A 23536-nucleotide genomic window follows, 5' to 3' on the forward strand; every position below is an offset into this window, starting at 1 on the left:
TCTAGCCAACTCCCCTGCTCTATTTAATTGCTCACTAGCGTTTGACACATTGTCCAAATATGTGGTCTCTGAATTACAACTTACTAATTTCTCCTTAATCAATTTTAGCAGTTCCTTACTTCATGCCCAAAAATTATTCAAATGGACTGAATTTGGTGGATTAATTTGGTGCACCTCTAATCACAAAAAATACGAACTGAGATCCCATATCCCAGTCATCTGGACAGTCTTGACTATAAGTCCTCAACATGGTCTTTGATGCCACCTTTCCAACGCTGCCTATAATTCTGGAGGGTACACATCCAGAAATTGTTTTATTCCTCAGCTGTCCATAACTTCCTTAATAATCTCGATGTGAAGTTTTACCCTTGATCTGATTGTATCTGTGGATAGTTTGTATCCAGTGAAAAATTTGAGTATCTCCTCTACAATCTTTTTTAGCTGTGATAATGCATAATGGAATGGCCTCTGGGAATCTAGTGGACACATCTATTATTGTTAACTAATACTGATTCCCACTTTTTATTTTAGGGAGTGGTTCTACACAATTAAGACTTGTGAAAGATTCTTCAAATGCAGGAATAGGTGTTAAAGGTGCAGGTTTTCCAATTACCTGACATGTATGACATATCTGTTAAAATTCAGCTACATCCTTGTATGGTCCAAACCAGTAAAAACTTTTTTTTTATTTTAGCTTGAGTTTTTCTCCTAAATGACCCCCCTTCTGGTAGTTCATGAGCCACCTGCAACATCTCCTTTCTACTGGCAATATGACTGGATGAATTTCTGCCCATTTCATATCTGCCTGAATGTGTGATGGTCTCCATTTCCTCATTTAGACATCATTTTTAAGATAGTAATATTCAGGGATACATTCAGATTCTTTTTCTGTGTATACCTTTTGATCAATCGCTTTAAATTTTAATCTTTCTGCTGTAACTGAATTAATTTATCCGAGCTAAGGTTGCCTGCTTTGTCATCTGTGTGCTCCTCGTTTGTGTCAACCACCTGATCAAATAGGGTCTTGGCTTTATTATCAATATGCTATATCAATATGTTTCAACTGGTGACCTTGTGACCTGGTTACCATGCATTTGGGAAAAATCCTAGGACATGTGTCCTCCAATAGTTCAGTAGCTTGAGTTTCCAATGGCTTTTCGACCACAGTAGGCAGCACTCTCACCTATAAACCAGCCATCTCATTAGCTAGGTCAAATTGTATTCCTAAAGCTGAGAGTTTGTCGAGTACTCCTACCATGATTTCTGCACTCTTCACTGGATGTTGTAACCTCATTCTACATATTTGAGCGCTTCTTGTCTCACTGTGAATTCCTGTTACTAGTATCTTTTTCTGGTAGTATTCAGTCCTTCAGAGGTATGTAACTCCTCATAAAGGATTGTATCTCTCAATATTGCAACCTCTTTATCTGTTGCTCCTGGCCAATGTGAGTAAAGTGGCCTATGCAGGTATATAGTTTAAGATCTGGCACTTCCTCCTTAACAAACCTCCGACCAGGTTGTACATTCTCGTGCAGATTTCTAGCCTCCACTGTCCTTCTGTTAAAATGCCAACAAAATTCAGTGGCTTATCCTTATTTCCTACATCTTGCTTCCTAGTGCTTTGCCTAGAACACCAACACTGTGATTTTATGTGGCCGCCTACTTTATGGCAGTGAAAACACCAGAGCTTTTAAATTTCTCTTTCCCCTTCAAGGGTTTCCCTTTTACTCTGTGGTAAGTTATCCCTATGATCTTCACCGAGATCTATCTTTCCTTACCATGTGAGGACTTCTCTTTTCCCCAACTTCTTTCCCTCACAGATTGAAATTGATTTTGGAAACCAACCTTTGATTTATAGACCAACTCATAATCATCAGCCATTTCAGCTGCTAATCTTGCCATTTTAACTCTCTGCTTTTCCACATGAGTCCTCACTACTTCAGGAAGTGAATTTTTGAGCTCCTCCAAAATAATTGTCTTTCAAAGAGCATTATTAGTTTGCTCTATTTTTAATGCCATTATTCATCTATCAAAATTACTGGGTTTGATCGCTTCAAACTCAATGTAGGTTTGACCAGGGTCCCTCGTTAGATTCCTGAAACATTGTCAGTAGGCTCTGGCACAAGCTTCTATGCACTTAAGATGGCTTTCTTCACATCCTCATATGCCCCAGATACCTCCCCTGACAGTGATGCAAATGTCTCACTTGCTCAACCTACAAGTTTTGTTTGGATCAACAAAACCCACATGGTCACTGGCCATCACATTTGTTTACCCACCGCTTCAAATAAGATGAAAAAGGCTTCCACATCTTTCTCATCAAATTTAGGCAATGCTTGAATGTATTTAAACAGATTCTCACCAGGCCTTTGGCTACCATGGGTTTGCTCTTCCTCACTCAGCTTACCTTCAGCCTTCACTTCCATTCTTTTAAACTGAGTTTCCTGTCTAAGTGTGAATTTCCGAAGTTCAGACTATCTATCTTTCTTCTGTTCCCTCTCTCCTTTTCTCTTTCTCTTTTTCTTTTTGTTCTGCTAAAGTAATTCTGTCCTTTTGTTTTCATACTTTTTCCTCTGCTTTTAATTGTAATTCAAACTGTTTAATTTCTTTTGCCCTTTCCTTCTCTTTTGCCTCTAACTCCAGCTGCTTCCTTTTCAATTGAATTTTAACCATCTCTAAATATTCTAATGGAATTTCCAGCAAATTTAAATGTTGAGCTATTACTGTAATTATCTCTCCTTTCCTTACAAGAAGACAGCTCCAACTCCAGCTTGTCTGCTAATTCCAGCAATTTGGCCGTATTCGCCTTTTGTAGAACTCCCAACATAACTTCTTCCAACTCCAGAAAACTCATGATGACTGAAAGAGCCATTGCTATCCCAAGCACTGTTTAAACCAACTGAAATCAACACCCAGGATAAAAGACCTGCTACTTGCAGCGTAGAGCTCAACAACCCGAATCCCAATTTGGAACTGTAGAACAAATCCTACAAAGAGACCCCATCTGTTATGGGCCAGGCCAGATCCACCTTAAAATATTTCAAGAAAGTAGTTTGGACTCTAACTTTGCTAGTTGTTTTAAGCAGATGTACAGTGGATATTCCAGGAGTGATGCAGCTGGCCCAACTACTTAGTTTTAAACAAAACAGAATTTATTTGCAAGATTACTGAATGAAACACCAAACGAAAGGGAACAGAATACAGAATAATGTAAACTATCTGAAAACTGAAGAGATTATCCCAGTTTAATGCTATTCCAAATTCCTACAAACACCCGTAAACACTCCTTGGCAAAAAAGGTAAAATCGAACACTGGGTCTTACAGGAGGGAGAGAGAGAGACAGACAGAGAGAGACAGAGAGAGAGAGAGAGAGATGGCAGCACAATTCAGCATGGGACACCTCCTTCCACGCAGCTGTTTCTTGGATGAGCAGCCTAAAAACTGACTGACTGCTTTCAGTGAACAGCAACACTGTTTAAAAAAACAAACCAGTGAAAAGCTGAGGTGGGAGAACTGGCCACTCCCCTTTCATTGCGCAGGTGTTTTTTTTAATCTTGAAAGCATTCTCAAGTAGTGAAAACCAGACTTTTCGAATTGCTGCTTTTATGATCTCTCTGGAAGAGAAATGTCACGGACAACATAACCTTGTTAAACGAGCAGCATTATCATGCCTTTTATCTTATCCTTTGATTTGTTCTCAGATTTGTACTTTCTGTCCTGTATTAAGACCATAAGACCATAAGACATAGGAGTGGAAGTAAGGCCATTTGGCCCATCGTGTCCACTCCGCCATTCAATCATGGCTGATGGGCATTTCAACTCCACTTACCCGTATTCTCCCTGTAGCCCTTAATTCCTCGAGACAACAAGAATCTATCAATCTCTGCCTTGAAGACATTTAGCGTCCCAGCCTCCACTGCATTCTGCGGCAATGAATTCCACAGGCTCACCACTCTCTGGCTGAAGAAATGTCTCCGCATTTCTGTTCTGAATTGACCCCCTCTAATTTTAAGGCTGTGTCCACGGGTCCTAGTCTCCTCACCTAACAGAAACAATTTCCTAGCGTCCACCCTTTCCAAGCCATGTATTATCTTGTACGTCTCTATTAAGTCTCCCCTTAATCTTCTAAATACCAATGAATACAATCCCAGGATCCTCAGCCATTCCTCCTATGTTAGACCAACCATTCCAGGGATCATCCGTGTGAATCTCTGCTGGACACGTTCCAGTGCCAGTGTGTCCTTCCTGAGGTGTGGGGACCAAAACTGGACACAGTACTCCAAATGGGGCCTAACCAGAGCTTTATAAAGTCTCAGTAGCACAATGGTGCTTTTATATTCCAACCCTCTTGAGATAAGTGGCAACATTGCATTCGCTTTGTTAATCATGGACTCAACATGCATGTTGACCTTTAGAGAATCCTCGACTAGCACTCCCAGATCCCTTTGTACTTTGGCTTTATGAATTTTCTCACCGATTAGAAAGTAGTCTGTGCTTTTATTCTTTTTGCCAAAGTGCAAGACCTCGCATTTGTTCACGTTGAATTCCATCAGCCATTTCCTGGACCACTCTCCCAAACTGTCTAGATCCTTCTGTAGCCTCCCCACTTCCTCCGTACTACCTGCCTGTCCACCTAACTTTGTATCATCTGCAAACTTCACTAGAAGGCCCCCAGTCCCATCATCCAGATCATTAATATATAATGCGAACAGGTGTGGCCCCAGCACTGAACCCTGCGGGACACCGCTCGTCACTGGCTGCCATTCCGAAAAAGAACCTTTTATCCCAACTCTCTGCCTTCTGTCAGACAGCCAATCCTCAATCCATCCCAGTAGCTCACCTCGAACACCATGGGCCCTCACCTTGCTCAGCAGCCTCCCGTGTGGCACCTTATCAAAGGCCTTTTGGAAGTCTAGATAGACCACATCCACTGGGTTTCCCTGGTCGAACCTACTTGTTACCTCTTCAAAGAATCCCAACAGGTTTGTCAGACATGACCTCCCCTGACTAAATCCATGTTGACTTGTTCGAATCAGACTCTGCTCTTCTCAGAATTTAAAAATCTCATCCTTAATGATGGATTCTAGAATTTTACCAACAACCAACGTTAGGCTAATTGGCCTATAATTTTCCATCTTTTGCCTTGATCCTTTCTTGAACAAGGGGTTCCAACAGCAATCTTCCAATCATCCGGGACTTTCCCTGACTCCAGTGACTCTTGAAAGATCTCAACCAATGTCTCCGCTATTTCCTCAGCCCCCTCTCTCAGAACTCTAGGATGTATCCCATCAGGGCCAGGAGATTTATCAATTTTAAGACTTTTTAGCTTTTCTAGCACTTATCTCTTTTGTAATGGCAACCATACTCAACTCAGCCCCCTGACTCCCTTTAATTGTTGGGATATTACTCATGTCTTCCACTGTGAAAACCGATGCAAAGTACTTTTTAAGTTCTCCTGCTATTTCCTTAATCTCCCATCACTAGGCTTCCAGCATCAGTTTGAAGTGGCCCAATGTCTACTTTTGCCTGTCATTTGTTTCTTATGTATTGAAAGAAACTTTTACTATCATTTCTAATATTACTGGCCAGCCTACCTCTCCTTTCTTATTACTCTCTTTGTTATCCTCTGTTAGTTTTTGTAGCTTTCCCAGTCTTCTGATTTCCCACTGCTCTTGGCCACTTTATAAGATCTCTCTTTTTCTCTGATAGATTTCCTGACTTCCTTTGTCAGCCATGGCTGTCTAATCCCTCCCTGGATAATCTTTCTTTTTTGGGGATGAACCTCTGTACAGTGTTCTCAATTATACCCACAAAATCCTGCCATTTTTGCTCTACTGTCTTCCCTGCTAGCCTCTGCTTCCAGTCTATTTTTGTCAGTTCCTCTCTCATGCCCTCATAATTACCTTTATTTAACTGTAACACCATTACATCCGATTTTGCCTTCTCTCTTTCAAACTCCAGACTGAACTCTACCATATTATGATCGCTGCTTCCTAAGGGTTCCCTTACTTTAAGATCTTTTATAAAGTCTGGTTCATTGCAAAGCACTAGGTCCAGAATAGCCTGCTCCCTTGTGGGCTCCATGACAAGCTGTTCCAAAAAGCCATCCTGTAAGCATTCCATGAATTCCCTTTCTTTGGATCCACTGGCAACATTATTTACCCAGTCCACCTGCATATTGAAGTCTCCCATGATCACTGTGACCTTGCCTTTCTGACATGCCTTCTCTATTTCCCGGTACATGTTGCGCCCCTGGTCCTGACCACTGTTAGGAGGCCTATATACAACTCCAATTATGGTTTTTTTGCCTTTGTGGTTCCTCAATTCCACCCACACAGACTCCACATCATCTGACGCTATGTCATTCAGTGCCATAGATTTAATTTTGTTCTTAACTAACAAGGCAACCCCACCCCCTCTGCCGACCTCCCTGTCTTTTCGATAAGTTGAAAATCCTTGGAGGTTTAACTGCCAGTCCTGACCCCCTGTAACCAAGTCTCTGTGATGCCTACCACATCATAATCATTCACTATGATCTGTGCCATTAGTTCATCTGCTTTGTTATGAATGCTACGAGCATTCAGGTAAAGTGCCTTAATGCTAACTTTCTTATCCTTAGAGATATTGGAAGTCATATGATGTCCTAAGTTATCCTTGCTTTTTTCTGCAATCCCAGTCTGCCCCAATGTTAAATCCGCCTGGACACATGCTATCCTACTGCTTATCTTTCCATTTAACGCCATACTCCCTGGTCTGTTTATTATTTTCCACTTTAATGCCTTCTTGTTTTGCCTTTGATTACCACAACTTCCTAACTTTGATCCCTTGTCTACATTACTTAGTTTAAAACCCATGACATCCATGGCTTTGCTGGAACACTAGTTCTAGCACCATTCTAGTGCAGAGTGTCCCAACTATACAACCCCCATTTTCCCCTATATTGGTACCAATGCCTCACAAACAGGAACCCATCTCTGTCACTTCTCATCTTTGTACCACAAGATTAGTCTTTAATTCAATTATTCATTCGAGCTTAAAAAGTTCTACTTCCTAGTTTTGTGCCCAACTCATCATATTGACTGTACAGAACATCTTTCTTTGTCCTGCCTATGTCATTGGTATCTACATGGATCATGATGACTGAGGAATTCCCCTCCCACTTTTAAGTTTGTCTCTAACCCTGAGCGACTTTTCCTAACCCTCACATCAAGCAAGGAATATGACCTTATTCCTATTGGTTAACGTCCCCATCCTTATATTGTCTCCTACTACCACTCCATTACTTTATGCAAGACTTATGAAATGGCTTCCCACAGTGCTATGATCAGTTTGATTATTTGAACCAAGCTGATTGAACTCCTTCCTTTGTGGACAGTTGCATAGTCTGAAACTCCTGCTGTCTACATCCCACTGTTTGTTATGGTACAGCGTAGTCCCCTTCCTCAACTACTGATCAAATCAGAAGACCCCGTCTTAAGACATTTGACAGCCTCCTAAGTGCAAAATATCTCAGTAAAATGTATCCAAATGCTGCAACTGTCAGCTGAACTGCCATCCTTAATGTGTTTTAATCAAGTAACTATTTAATCAGTTATTTTTCTTAATATGTTTCCTTAATCTTCTTTTGATTTTTGTTTTTTTTTAATCTTGCGACTAAAATAGACCGTAACTACTTTTTCAGCAGCTAGCTTCTTCCTGTATATCACATTAAGAACTAAACTAAACGGATTAGGAAAACAAAGGAATGCCTCCTTCCCCTCACTCATTTTATCACCCAGCTTCCAGCACTTTGTGCAAAATCTCACAATGTGTACAGTCACAATGAGATGCTTGTAATTAAATACTGTGACTTAGTTCAGTTCCAGGTATAGGAATAACAGTTTAAGATAATTTTCTGACCTCAGCTGCTTACCAGCAGAAAGTTTTTATATCCCTGCTGAAATCTGGATGAACAGAATTTAAACGATTTGTTTCAATTAAATGTGAGATTGCTTTAGAAAGCGAATAAGATTTCCATTGGCCAACTTCTAGAACTCTGTTCAAAGCCATTTCAGTGAATTATAGATAAAGTTGCAACTTTCTCAATTTCTGACTCACCAAAGAATATGCAACTGCCCTAGCATATCTCGAATTATGCCCACTGTCAAATTACGGTCCACCATATTGCAATCTGAAATGAACAGATTACTGTTTGTACTACAAAGGAGGTTTCTGTGCATTTGAGAGCATTTCTAATTCAAAGCAGAAATTTTTATATTCAGGACAGAATAGTTGATAGAATGTATATATATGGGAGTCATACACTTTGCAGCCCATGAGCTTTTGATAGCTATTTCGTGTTTTGTATGGGTACATGACTAATTTTAAAAGTTTTTAATGCGAATGGAACTGAATAGAATTTTTTCAGTGTTTAATTCCATATGAAACAAAGCTTTTACTTTGCAGTTTGAATTTATATTTGTAAAATCGATAAGAGTTAGTGCTAATGTTAGTGTTGCACTTCACTGTTGCTGTCCACACAGTATAACTATTAAAATCTTTAGAAATCAACAATAGTTATCTAGATTTTTATGCATTATTGTTCCTGTTTATTTTGCATTTCATGAACACATTATTGCAGTTTCATAGCAAGTCCAGCAAGTGGTGCTAAAAGCAGCACCCATTTTCATTGACATTTCCTCAGTAGTGATGAAAACTAGTTTAAAGAGTTTTTTTGAGATTTATTTTAAAAGTTTGATTCATCTGAACAAGAATGCACAGGCCTACAGGGAGAAAATGAGTGTGTGACATCAAGTAAATTGTTTCTTTGGAGAGTCAGCACAGTTGCAATTGACCAAATAGCCACCTTGTTGTAATCATTCTGTGACTGTAAAATGTAAATTGGATGTGTGCCAGCAGCAATGGGATATAAATTAAGATTTTTCATGATGCATTCTGACAGTTTGGTTAAATGTTTGGGGTGACTGAATCTTTCCATTCAAAGAAGGATAAAGCCTGTGAACTTAGTGACACTACTGTAGAATGTTGTTGCCAGAGCAGACCTTCAGTAGATATATCAAGGTAGCAAGCTGGGTTATTTGAGTGCAATACAACTTTAAAGGGAATTTTATTATTCTTTTATGAATTTTCATTGAACATGTAAGGCATCAAATCTGTCCTTCCTCGAAGTTTATTCTTTCTTAAAATAAAACACATTTAACAGTTTTTCATTTAAACTTAAATTGATTGAATTAATATTAACTGAATTATTAGTTGAATTATAATTACTTGACCGAAAAGAAGATATGTGAAGTGTTTGAGTTTCTGTAACTTCCCCTTCTTCCCATTTCAGTGTTCTTTATTTAGTAAATTCCTCTGAGTAAAAAAAGGCTAGACAGTTTTTTGGGGTAATGAGTGCTGTTACATATCGCAGCCTGTTACCTGATACTAAATATAATCTCCCAATACTGTGGATCCTGTCAGCCTGTAATCTAGATTTCTCCAAACCATACAGAACATAATTCTATGAAAATTAAATTGCAACAACCTAATGCATATAATAATGTGTTCTTCTATATCATATTTTGCTTATGTTTAAGTAGTCAGAACTTACTGGTATTTTATGTGTAAATCACCATAGTCCCAGAGGCCCTTAGGAGCTGTTGTCTGATTAGTGAGTCACGACTGGTGGTCGTTTGGACCTGAGGGTCACCGTGCCTCAGGCAAGGGCAAGGTTGCGAAGGAGTGCTATTCATGATAACCTTAGCTAGTGAAGAACTGAACCCACGCTTTTGCCATTTTGCTACTCAGTAAACAAGGTATTCAGCCAACTGATCTAACTGACCTCCATATTTCTGGCACCTTCTAAATCACCTGAAGTGTCTATTCATTTGTAATAAATAAGTGTCTATTATTTTGTAACTGGCGTTTATAAGCCTTGCACTGATATTATGGTAATTATTGCATAAATTGATTCGATTAACATATTTTTAAAAATGGAGATAGCCATAAGGCAATGCTTTGAACCTCAATATCTTTTGGTAACCATAATAAATTACACTTGCTTTTAGTTTGCCATATTGGCGCACTCTTACTCTGCTAATCATTGACCTGAAAGTGGATTCGCAGGTGGATAGGGCAGTGAAGGCGGCGTTTGGTATGCTTTCCTTTATTGGTTAGGGCATTGAGTATAGGAGTTGGGAGGTCATGTTGTGGCTGTACAGGACATTGGTTAGGCTGCTTTTGGAATATTGTATGCAATTCTGGTCTCCGTCCTATCAGAAGGATGCTGTGAAACTTGAAAGAGTTCAGAAAAGATTAACAAGGATATTGCCAGAGTTGGAGGGTTTGAGCTATAGGGAGCAGCTGAATAGGCTGGGGCTGTTTTCCCTGGAACGTCAGAGGTTGACGGGTGACCTTACACAGGTTTATAAAATCACGAAGGGCATGGATAGGGTAATTAGACAGTGTTTTCCCTGGTGTGGGGTGAGTCCAGAACTAGAGGGCATAGGTTTAGGGTGAGAGGGGAAAGATATATAAGGGATCCAAGGGGCAACTTCTTCAGACAGAGGGTGGTCCTTGTATGGAATAAGCTATCAGAGGAAGTGGTGGAGGCTGATAGAATTACAACTGTGAAAAGGCATTGGGATGGGTATATGAATAGGAAGGGTTTAGGGGGATATGAGCCAAGTGCTAGCAAATGCGACTAGATTAGTTTAAGATACCTGGTTGGCATGGATGAGTTGGATGAAGGGCCTGTTTCCGTGCTGTACATCTCTTGACTTTTGACTCTTGACTTGAACTGGAAACTGTGTGTTATTATTTGGACAAGAAAAGAATGATAATCCCATGATTGATATTTTGTTTGCAGATTTTGGAAAATGCCAAGTGTATTGTGAGGTCTAAGTTGACTCAATTATAGGAGGTTCTTGTAGAAGGATCATGGGTTCAATACAATCTTCAGGATTAGAACACATAACTTTTGTAATGGGTGGTGCTGATTTCAGATTAGGCATTACAGTAAGGCACTATTTAAAGAAGATCTGAGTGTTCTTTTGATACCATAAACTAGCATTTTGACCTAAATTTGTTGAAGTAGCTCGAAAAATTAAGCATAACTGGATTTTTGATTACCTAAACAACAAATGTGGTTGAAACTGAGCCAAGGAGCAATGTCTTCACTCAATGTGTCGTATATGTTTTTTATCGTAGCTTAATGTCTAATATAGTTTTGATTTAGGCAGCCAAGCCTTTAGTTTCTCAAGAAATTGAGACATATAGGGAGTGAAAAAGAAAGTGGCTTTGAAGCCAAAGATCAGCCATGATTGTATTGAATGGTAAATCATATGGGCCTTATGGACTGACTTTTGTTCCTTATGTTATCCTGGATTCTCCATTCATGTAGCAACAAGGTCATTGCATATTTTTACTTTTTTCTCTTGAACACGCAAGATTGACTATTTTGTCAGACAAATACTGTTGATTTTTCACAAACTTTGATCTCCAGTGACTTGGAGGTGCTGGTGTTGTACTGGGGTGTACACAGATAAAAATCACACAACACCAGGTTATAGCTCAATAGGTTTATTTGGAAGCACTAGCTTTCGGAGCACTGCTCCTTCGTCAGGTGTTTGTGGAGTATAATATCGTAAGACACAAATTATAGCAAAAGTTTATGGTGTGATGCAACTGAAATGATATATTTAAAAAGACCTGGATTGTTTGTTAAGTCTCTTATCTTTTAGAATGACCATGTTGGTTTCAGTTCTTTCATGTGTAAATCCCAGAACATTTTTTTAAAACTTACATTCTCAAGTGAACTTTAGCAATAGGTGCCATATTAGCTCAGATAATGCATTGAAGTAGTGTGGCTAAAGTCTGTCTTTCTGTGTCCCAATGTACAGACTGATTCTATTTCTAAAAAAGGGATTTACAGAATCTTTCTTAAGATTCATGCAGTTTGTGAACAAAACAAAATGTAATTCAGCAAGTACAAATTCACCCCACAAACAGGTGTTTGTGAGAGGGGATGTGGGGTGTGAGTGTCTGTGAGAGAGAGAGTGTGTGTGTGTGTGAATGTACAGGGGTATACAGGTGAGAGATGCATGTGTGGGTATGAGTGTGGGGGTTGTGCATGTGTGAACGTATGAGAGAGGGTCTGCATGAGTGTATTGGTCTGTAGGAGTGTGTGTGTGTGTGTGTGTGTGTGTGTGTGTGTGTGTGTGTAGTGCAATGGGGTCACCTGTAGTGTGACATGAACCCAAGGTCCCAGTTAAGGCTATCCCCATGGGTACCGAACTTGGTTATCAGCCTCTGCTCGGCCACTTTTCGTTGTTGCCTGTCCTGAAGTCCATCTTGGATGATGGTCACCCGAAGGTCCAAGGCTGAATGTCCCACACTGCTGAAGTGTTCCACGAATGGGAGGGAACACTCCAGTCTGGTGATCATTGTGCGCTGTCCATTTATCCGGTGCCATAGCCTCTACTCAGTCTCGCCAATGTACCATGCCTCAGGGCATCCTTGCCTGCAGCGTATGAGATAGAAAATGTTGGCTGAGTCACATGAGTACCTGCCGCATACATGGTGGATGGTGTCCCCATGTGTAATGGTGGTTTCCGTGTCGACACTGTGACACGTCTTGCGTCGTCTGTCGTGACAGGGTTGTGCATTGGTGTCCTGAAGACTGGGCAGTTTGCTGCAAATAATGATCTGTTTGAGGTTTGATGGTTGTTTAGAGGTGAGAATTGGAGGTCTGGGGAAGGTCCTGGAGAGGAGCTCATCCTCATCGATAACGTGTTGCAGCTTGCGAAGAGCATGGCATAGTTTTTCAGCTCCTGGGAAGTACTGTACCATGAAGGATACCCTATCAGTTGCAGCCCATGTCTGTATCCTGAGGCAGTCGTATGGTTTCTTGCTGTTGCACGTCGGAATTGGTGGTCGATAAGTTGAGCATCGTACCCCGTTCTGATGAGGACATACTTGAGTATTTCCAAGTGTCCATCATGTTCCTCTTCATCGGAACAGATCTTTTTGTATGCATAGGGCTTGGCCATAGGGGATGGGCGTTTTAATATGTTTCAGGTGGAACTGGAGAAGTGTAGCATCATGAGGTTGTCTACTGGTTTGTGATAGAGTGAAGTGCTGAGGTGCACATCCTTGATGGAGATGCACATGTCCAAGAATGAGATAGATACTAAAGAATAGTCCATGGTGAGTTTGATGGTGAGATGAAATTTGTAGTTATCACTGTGTAATTCTGTGTAATTCACTCCTCGCCATGAGTCCAGTGGAAGAAAATGTCGTCAGTATACTTGGTGGATAGTGTTGGTTAGAGGTCCTGCATAGAGAAGCCTTGTTCGAACCTGTGCATGAAAATGTTGGCATCTTGTGGTACAAGTTTGGTCCCCATGGCTGTTCCATGTGTCTGGATAAAGAACTAGTTGTCAAAGGTGAAAACGTTGTGGTCGAGGTTTGACTGGTGCTGAGTTTCTATAGGAAATCTGTAGTAGTGAGTTTTGAGAAGATTTCTAGCTCTGGTTGAGGTTCTGGAGTAGCATTGGTGCAAGTAATTCCTGTCCTTGCTCCTGCTTTTGAGCACCATCAGCTAGTTCTCCTCCAAGTCTCTCACTAACCTGATTTAGAACTATACCACCATTTTGTCACTGTCACAAGGTCAAAATCCTGGAACACTCTCCCTGTCAACACTTTTGGTTATAAAGAATGATGGCTCCAAGGCTATTTAGAATTGGGCAATGAATGTTGGCTTAGTCTACCTGTGTTCTGTAACTTAATTCAAAGAAACCTTTTCAGTATGACCCGGGTTGTGGGGAAAGAAAAGACATGATTTTGAACTACGAGCATTCAAATCAATATAGCATTGTGCATGTTAGGAAAAGCAAGAGCAACAGACACCCAGGAATGTGGTTCTTCTGGCTAGGAAAGGTGTGCATCCATTCCAAGGACCAAGCCATAATAGACTTTTTTGTATAAGTAAGATTACTTTTTTCTCTATTTGTGATTAATTTTCAATTGTCATTTCTGATGGTTTTTATTAACCATTTAGTGAAGAACTTCAAAAATTTCACTCTTTCTCTCCAGTAGACTTCTATGGACTATCAAGTCTGAATAGTCCTACAAAATGCTGAACTAGTGTACAAAAGCAAAATATTGCTGGCTGCAAGAAATCTTAAATAGAAACAGAAAATTCTGGAAGCGTTTATTAACTCTGAAAGAATATCAATATGAAATATCAGATTCTTTCACTAGAGATTTTCCACAGTACTTTTAAAAAAAAAAATTATTTCATAGGAATATGGGCCTTGTTAGCACTTGTTCCCATCTTTCCTTACTGTGAATCAAGTGAAGAGCACATTGATTCAGAGCACACTTAAGCATCCAGCACGTTGCTGTGGTTATGAAGTTGCTTGTAGGTCAGACCAAGTAAAGATTGACCAAGGGCATTAGTGAACCAGCTGGATTTTTATTCATTCAAGATCACCACCCCCACATTCCCAGCTGTGCTGGTTATATCCAGTGGTCCCTATGATATTGTATTTTGAAATGTCTCAATCTATTGGTTAGAAATTATGAATGTAAGCTGTTGGGATTATGCCACACAGGTTTGTGTCTAACACAGAGAAAGATGTTTGTAGGGGATATAGGCCAATAATTTTAGACCTTAGGCATCGTTGCATAAAGTCCTCAGGGCCAGCCACTTTCAGCTGTTTCATCAATAGCTTGCCTCCATTATAAAACTAGAAGTGTTGTGGTGGTGATCATTATGTAGTTTGCAATACTATTTGCAATAACTCTTATGTTGAAGCAGTCTGTGCCTGTGTGCAGCAAAACCTGGACAAAAATTCAGTCTGATTTGATAAGTAACATTCATGCCATCCAAGTTCCAGAGAATGACTGTTGTATGGTGCACATTTGTTTATGAATTATGAGAATTGGAACATGGACATGTCCAGCTATTACTGAGCTGTAAAGGATTTATCATATGATTGCTTGGAACTAGAAAGTCAAAAGGTTAAAAGAGACTATGATTTATTTGTTATTCACAAACGAGCATGTTTATAAGGCAGTATCCACCAAAGCTTTTAAAGACAAGGATGAAATTTTATTGTTTTTCATAGAATCCCTACAGTGTGGAAACAGGCCATTTAGTTCAATAAGTCCATACTAACCCTCCCAATATCCCACCCATTCCCATTCTCAATTACTTTACATTTCCCCTAACTAATCCATTGTTAAGGATGAGATTTCTAAATTCTTGGAAGTGCAGGGTTGGATTAGAACATGTCAGCATGGATTTAGTAAGGGGAGGTTATGCCTGACAAACCTGTTAGAATTCTTTGAAGAGATAACAAGTAGGTTAGACCAAGGAAACCCAGTGGATGTTATCTACCTAGATTTCCAAAAGGCCTTTGATAAGGTGTCTCATAGGAGGCTGCTGAGTAAGGTGAGGGCCATAGTGTTCGAGGTGAGCTGTTGGCATGGATTGAGGATTGGCTGTCTGACAGAAGGCAGAGAGTTGGGATAAAAGGTTCTTTTTCAGAATGGCAGCTGGTGACAAGTGGTGTTGTGCAGGGTTCAGTGTTGGGGCCCCAGCTGTTCAATTTATATACAAATGATCTGGATGAAGAGACTGGGGGCATTCTGGCAAAGTTCGCCGATGATATGAAGTTAGGTGAACAGGCAGGTCGTTCTGAGGAGGTGGGGAGGCTACAGAAAGATTTAGACAGCTTAGGAGAATGATCCAAGAAATGGCTGATGAAATTCAATGTGAGCAAATGCGAGGTCTTGCACTTTGGAAAAAAGAACACCGGCATGGACTATTTTCTAAAAGGTATGAAAATTCATAAAACCAAAGTACAAAGGCGTTAGTACAGGATTCTTGAAAGGTTGACTTGCAGGTTGAGTCAGTGGTTAAGAAAGCAAATGTAATGTTGTCATTTATTTTAAGAGGGTTGGAATGTAAAAGCAGTGATGTGCTACTGAGACTTTATAATGCTTTGATTAGGCCCCATTTAGAATACTGTATCCAGTTTTGGGTCGCACACCTCCGGAAGGACACACTGGCACTGGAGTGTGTCAAACGGAGACTCACAGATGATCCGTGGAATGGTAGGCCTAACATACGATGAACGGCTGATTGTATTTGTTAGAGTTCAGAAGGTTGAGGGGAGATCCAATGGAAACTTGCAAGATAATGCATGGCTTAGAAAGGGTGGATGCTGGGAAATTGTTTCCATCAGGCAGAGATACTAGGACTTGTGGGCATAGCCTTAGAATTAGAGGGAGTCAATTTAAAACTGAAATGAGACCTTTCTTCAGCCAGAGCGTGGTGGGCCTGTGGAATTCACTGTCACAGAGTGTAGGGGAGGCCGGGACACTAAATGTCTTCAAGGCAGAGATTGATAACTTCTTAATCTTGCAAGGGAGAGTGCGGTGAGTGGCGTTGAAATGCCCATCAGCCATGATTGAATGGCAGAATGGACTCGATGGGCTGAATAGCCTTACTTCCACCCTATTTCTTATGGTCTTAAGAACAGATCCCGTGATGGTTTACCAGACTGATCCCTGGAGTGGTAGGACTAACGCATGAAGCGAGGTTGGATCAGTTCGGATTATATTTGCTGGAGTTCAGAAGAATGAGGGGGGGAATGTCATTGAAACCTATAAATTTCTAATAGGACTAGACTGGGTAAACAGCAAAAAGGTTCCAGAACGAGGGATCACAAGAATATAAGATAAACCATTTAGGAGATGAGAAATATTTTCACCTGGACAGTGGTGCACATGTGGAATTTGCTACTGCAGAAAGCAGTCAAGGTCACAGTATTATGTGATTTCAAGAAGAAGTTAGAAAAAGCACTTGAGATAAAATAGACCAAAGGATAGGAGAAATGCAACAACAGGCTTTTGAGTTGGATGATAGCCATGGTCATTATGAATGGCAGAGTGCACTCAAGACCAAATGTCCTATTCCTATATTTCTCTGGGTAAAACAAAATCAAACTTAAAGTTTCATGTACTCCTGATACTGTATAAAGAGTGACAGTTGAGAACTGAATCAAGGTTATATGTGGCCCAGTTCTTAGCTGCAGTTCATTGTTTTATTTTAAGATATTTGAAACAAAAACAGAAATTGTTTGTGAAACTGAGTAGGTCTGGCAGTATCTGAGAGGAGAAAACAAAAGTTAACATTTCAAGCCTGTTGACATTTCATCAGAACTGGTTCAGTTCTGGTGAGCGGTCACCGGACTTAAGATGTTAACAGCGCACATGCACATACACACGCACACATATACTGCCAGACCTGCTGACTTTACCTGTCATAATTGATTTTGTTATGAATTTTTGAAATTTCATTTCTAAAGTTAAAACCAGAGTCTCCTTAAATATTTTTAAATCCCACTTGCATGTATGTGGTTTTTCACTGACTTGCCTGGACCATGGCTTGTCAACAGTTTTGTCATTTCTCAGGCTCGCCCCTCATAACTGATCATAAATATTTTAGAAAAATAAATTATTTTTGAATTATTTATATTTATGTTATATTGTATCTGTTGGCTTTAAAAAATAGTTTGAAGCTATAAACTTCAAAACATGTTTAAAATTCTTATTTCTTTTGACAGGTTTTTGTGGAAACATTGGACAAATGTTTTGAAAATGTCTGTGAGCTGGATTTAATTTTCCATGTAGACAAGGTAATATTCGTTGACAATTCATGATAATTCTTATTCTTAGTATTGTCCATCTCTAGAAAGTTTGTCACTAATACTGTTTAATGCTGGTAATTCACCTATACCTCCATGGTGTTTAAAATTTGCAACTGACAGCTAAAGCATCACTCCTTCGAACAGACATAGAATTTGGATTGGGAAATACCACTGTGAAAGTGTCTAACAAACTGAGAGAGATGTATACTTCGACTGGTCAGCAATATATAAGTGGTGTGTGTATGATCTGGGAAAAATCTACTTTTAAATCTGTTTCTCCCTTTTTCCTTGCTTAATGAAATGAACATTCTGAACGAAATGAGCTAGAGCTAACATTAAATCTGAATGTTAGTTTTTCCCTATCTCAATACATGCGTGCCTGGTGGTGTACGCATACAAATGCATACACCCTTATTCACCAAGGCTGTTTGCAGAAGCATTCAAGTAAATCTACATGAATAAAGGTTTTGAAATGATTCCTAGCTTTTTTATGTTCAAATAGTTATGAAAATCCAACATAGAATGTTTCATAAAATATAGGAAAAATACCCTATCAATGCTGTTCACTTATACTGAGTAAATTGGGTATGCTCCATATATTAATACTTGGAAGTGTATGGTAAAATAGGGCAGAGGCAGCATGGTTTCATCAATGGGAGGTCATGCCTGACAAATCTACTAGAATTCTTTTGAGGCAGTAATGAGCAGATTAGACCAAGGATAACTAATGGATGTTATCTATCTAGACTTCAAGGATGCCTTTGACAAGGTGTCATACAGGAAGCTAATAAGTAAGATAGAGGCCCATGGTGTTGGAGGCAGGTGCTAGCATGGTTAGAAGCTTGGCTGTTTGGCAGAAAGCGGAGTGGGGATAAAAGGGTCCTTCTCAGAGTGGCAGTCAGTGACAAGTGGTGTTCTGCAAAGCTCAGTGGTGGGACCACAGCTTTTTGCTTTATACATTAATGATCTAGATGAAGAGCCAAAGGCCTCAACTGTGCTGTTGTATGAAGAACTGAGGGCATTCTCGCTAAGTTTGCAGATGATACAAAGATAGGTAGAGGGACATTGAGGAGGTGGGGAGGCTGCAGAGGATTTGGACAGGTTCGGAGAGTGGGCAAGAAGTGGCAGGTGGTATACAATTTGGGAAAGTGTGAGCTCATGCACCTTGGTAGAAAGAACAGAGGTATGGACTATTTTCTAAATGAGGCAAAAATTCAGAAGTCTGAAGTGCGAAGAGTTCTCGTCCAGGGTTCTCTTAAGGTAAAGTTGCAGGTTGAATCAATAGTTAGGAAGACAAATGCAATGATGGCATTTATTTTGAGAGGATTTGAATATAAAAGCAGGGATGTATTTCTGAGGCTCTATAAGACTCTGGTCAGGCCACATTTGGAGTATTGTGCACAGTTTTGTGCCCCATATCTCAGGAGAGAGATACTGGTCCTGGAGTGTGTTTAAAGAAGATTCACAAGAATGGTCCCAGGAATGAATAGCTTAACATATGAGGAATGTTTGAGGACTCTGGGTCTATACTTGATGGAGTTGAGAAAGTTGAGGGGGGGGGGGATATCTAATCGAAACTTTCAGAATACTGAATAGCAAGTACAGAATGGATGTTGAGAAGAATTTTCCATTGGTAAGAGAGACTAGGACCCAAGACACAGCCTTGGAGTAAAGGGAAGACCTTTTGGAACAGAGATAAAGAGAAACTTGTTCAGTCAGAGAGTGGTGAATCTTTGGAATTCCCTGCCACAGAAGGCTGTGGAGGCTAGGTCATTGAGTATATTTAGAGGGATCAAGAGTTATGGGGAGAAAGCAGGAGAATGGGGTTGAGAAACTTATCAGCCATGATTGAATGGTGGAGCAGACTCGATTTTTCTACTCCTATGTCTTATGGTCTTACGTGTTTTGCACAATCAAAAACTCAAGAGTAACCGATTTGGATACATTCAACAATGGAATTACTTTTAAAAAGTGGAAGAATCCCCTTTCCATTTATGTACATTTTCCGATGACTGAGTTGAATTTCCAAACTTTGACTTTGTATTTAAGAAATATATTCATCAAATACAAGCTCAGGCTTTTGGGAAAAAAAGAATGACACCTTAAAGAAAGACATTTCTATTGATTTTTAAAAAATAATTATCTTGATAAATATAAATATGATTTCTTTAAATGCTTAGTTTGGGCATTTAAGAATTTAAATTACAGCAAAAAAAAAGAGACTTTCTAAGTATTTTATAGACTATTGTGGGATCAAACTGCCATATTGTAGGGACACAGAGATGTGGTTAGCTGGGTGGCTGTTTTGTGAGCTGTACAGGCATGATGGGTCAAATGACTTACTGTGCTGTAAAATTCTATTATTCTCTATGCCCGTTGTGTAAAATATTAACTATATGGTTAGTATCTATCATACAACAAATCCTAGAAGAGTGGTGAGCGCTGTTGACATTTATTACCCCTTTGATGTGATGCCTGCTCCATGTATCAATTACTATCTTTTTGGACTTGGGCTATTCAAGTATTCTCTTAATGGTGCTTGCGTAACATGATTTGTAATTGTAATATTTTATTACAGCTTTGAGAAATTTTAAGTTTATTGGAAAAACTAGAGGAGACCCAAAATACATTTGCAGTCATACTTTCATTGCAACGGTGCTGAAAATACAGGGTTTGTAGTTAATTTTCATTAAAGAGTTTAACAGAATCTAAACAAAATCACTCTAGAAAAAGTTGTCATGTGTAAGCTGTCATGTGTAAAAATTTGCCTAGGAATATAAATGCACAGTCTGTCAAATGTCTAGTCTTGTGACTTGTTTATAGGCTTAATATAAGAAAGACTCATTGGTAACAATTTGCTCCTGAATTGAAAGGCAGATTTATTGCTGTTGAGGAATAAACTCTAAAATTCCTTGATACCTACCTATTACAATTGTACCATCTTTCAGAGAAGAAAACAGCTTCCTAATGTTTGTCTTCCATAAGAAAATACTTGATTTACAGTTCAAGTTTATCAAAATATTATATCTGCTTCCTTGTGTCTAAGTTTGTTGGTGACTTACTATACCCACTGGACTATATAGGAATCCTGGAAGAGATAGACTGTTTATAACTTTTTGACAACAGCGTAATGCTAACATATTATCTTAATCTACCTGACAATTTTTCTATAGCTTTTCTATTCAGAGCTAGTGAAGCTTCATTTCCAGCATTAATTTGCAGCACAACATCACCACCCTGTGCCCCCCCATCCCAAAATCTCCCAAACCCCCATTTGATGAATTTGTATTTCCCCATACTGAACACAATTTGGAAGTAACATGAGGGTGTCAAGGACACAAGGTATATGGTGGAGAGCTTCATTGTTCATCACCAAAACTGACTGTGTAACACTACTACTGACTTAATTGACTTAATTCCTAAAGGACACAGCTGGTAGACTGGATGAATGGCAGATAGTGAGCAAGCCAATGAAGAAATAATAAAATGAAGAACTGTGGATTCTGGGAATCTGAAACAAGGACAGAAAGTGCTGGAGAAACTCATCAGATCTGGCAGCATCTGTGGAGAGAAAATAGAGTTGATGTTTTGACTCCAATGACCTTTAGTCAGAACTGGAAATGTTAACTCTATTTTTCTCTTCAATGAAGGAAAAATCTGTTTGCTTTATTCTTCCCAATTTACATGTCACCGGTGCAGCTCTCTACATTTGATTTGATTTGGTTTACTATTGTGACATGTAAATTGGTACTGTGAAAATTTTTATTTTGTGTGCAGTACAGACAGATCATACCATGTAGAGATTATAGGTGATAGAACAGCTCGAGGAATACAAAGGTATGGCTGCAAAGAACATACACAAAAAGCAAGACCAGCATTAGATTTGAAATTTGAGAGGTCCATTCAGAAGTCTAATAACAGCAAGGAAGTAGCTGTTCTTAAACCTATTGATACATGTGTTTAAGCTTTTGTATCTTCTGCCTGACAGAAGAGGGTGGGTAAGATTATAACTGCGGTGGGAGTCGTCTTTCATAAGACTGCGAAAACTGTAGATGGAGTCGTGGATGGAAGGTTGGTTTATGTGATAGACTGTACTGTGTTCATAACACTTTATAGTTTCTTACTGTCCTGGGCAGAGCAGTTGCCATCACCAAGCTGCGATGCATTCAGATAGAATGCTTTCTATGGGGCATCAATAAAAGAGGTGAGAGTCCTGAAAACAAAAAATCCTGGACATCACAGCAGGTCAGGCAGCATCTCTGGAGAGAAAGCAAGCTAATATTTTGAGTGTAGACTCTTCTTCAGAGCTTGGTGAGAGTCCTTATGGACATGCCAAATTTCCTTAGGCAATTCTTGACAATCACATCAACATGGGTGGTCCAGGACAGATTGTAGGTGATCGTCACTCCTAGGAACATGATGCTCTCAACCATCTCCGCCACAGTTCCAATGATGTAGATAGTGGCATGCCCTCCTCCTTGCAAACTGTGGAAGTACTGTGATAGACTGAGTTAAGCAATTCCACAACCAACAGATCAGATCTGAGCTCTGCAGTACTGTCAAATCTAGTTGTGAATGAAGGTGGACAATTAAACAACTCAAAAAAAGACAGTCCACAAATATCTCCATCTTTAGTGATGCATGAGTCCAGCACATTTGTGCAAAAACCTAAGTGGACTTAGTCCTTCACTTGAAGAACCCAGCATCACTGATGCTAGCCAATTAGATTTATTCCATGTGATTTCAAGAAATGGCTGAAGGCTATAGATACTGTAAAGATATTAAGCCCTGAAACATCTCTATCAATGTTTTTTTTTTCATCATGAAATCAGATCGGGAATGCAGGGTAATCGGTGAATCATTCATAATCATTCAAGTACTGAAGCAGCTGATGTCCCAGTGCCACAAAACCTAATGGCAAATATTATTGACTGGTGTGTCAAAAATGGCCATCTCCAAAAAGAGAGAATTTGATTATTTCCTCTTGAAACTTAATGGCATTATCAATTCTAAACATCCTGAGGTTTCCATTAACCAGAAGCTGAACTGGGCAACTTTGAACAAAGCGGCAAGGAGAGAGGGCGGACAGAAGCGAGGACTGCCGTGTAAGTCAGTTTTTCCCACTTAACAAGAGACTTACCTTGAAAGTCGGGCCTCCATTTTGAGTAGAGTAGCAAGGAGAGAGGGCGGAGAAAGCAAGGGCTGTGGGAAGTTTTTGAGTGGGTGAGATCTAAACCGGAGACCCTACACTGTAGGGCCTCCATCCCACCCACCTTTCCTAACTTTGCTAAGAGTCTGTAAACTTGGTAAGTTTTCAGGTTTTCTCATTTTTAAAGTTTTCTTCTCTTCCTTGTTTAGTCCTGTGTGGGCTTTCAGATTAGCGGGGTATGGGTGATAAGGCAGTTGCATGTTCCTCCTGCAGAATGTGGCAGATGAGAGACACTACACGTTTCTGCCAACCACACCCAACTCCAGCTCCTCAAAAACTGAGTTGGGGAACTGGACCTGGAGCTAGATGAACTGCGGATCATCCGAAAGGCTGAGGGAGAAATTGGGAGGATGTACAGGGAGGTGGTCACTCCTCAGACACAGGATAAGGACAGCTGGGTTACAGTCAGGGGGAGGAAAGAGGACTAACAGAGCAGGGATCCCCGTGGCTGTTCCCCTCAGCAATAAGTGTACAGTTTTGGATGCTGCTAGTGGGGACGGCCTGCCAGGGGAAAGCCATAATTGTCAGGTCTCTGGCACTGAGGCTCAAAAGGGAAGGGAGGAAGAATAGAAAAGCTCTAGTGGTAGGGGACTCAATAGTTAGACGGATTGACAGGAGATTTTG

At 40.0% G+C, this 23536-nt stretch overlaps 1 protein-coding gene across 6 annotated transcripts in view; it reads left to right on the forward strand.

Moving 5' to 3' along the window:
- LOC140485708 (AP-3 complex subunit sigma-1) overlaps positions 1-23536 on the forward strand; it is a 136427-nt gene that overhangs the window by 35347 nt on the left and 77544 nt on the right. For all 6 annotated transcript variants that reach the window (XM_072584181.1, XM_072584165.1, XM_072584147.1 and 3 more), the window contains exon 4: positions 17620-17691. In XM_072584181.1, coding sequence (XP_072440282.1) covers positions 17620-17691 — 72 coding nt within the window. The remainder of the gene's footprint in view (positions 1-17619; positions 17692-23536) is intronic.

The sequence above is a fragment of the Chiloscyllium punctatum genome, chromosome 2, assembly GCF_047496795.1.
Source record: "Chiloscyllium punctatum isolate Juve2018m chromosome 2, sChiPun1.3, whole genome shotgun sequence".
NCBI lineage: Eukaryota > Metazoa > Chordata > Chondrichthyes > Orectolobiformes > Hemiscylliidae > Chiloscyllium > Chiloscyllium punctatum.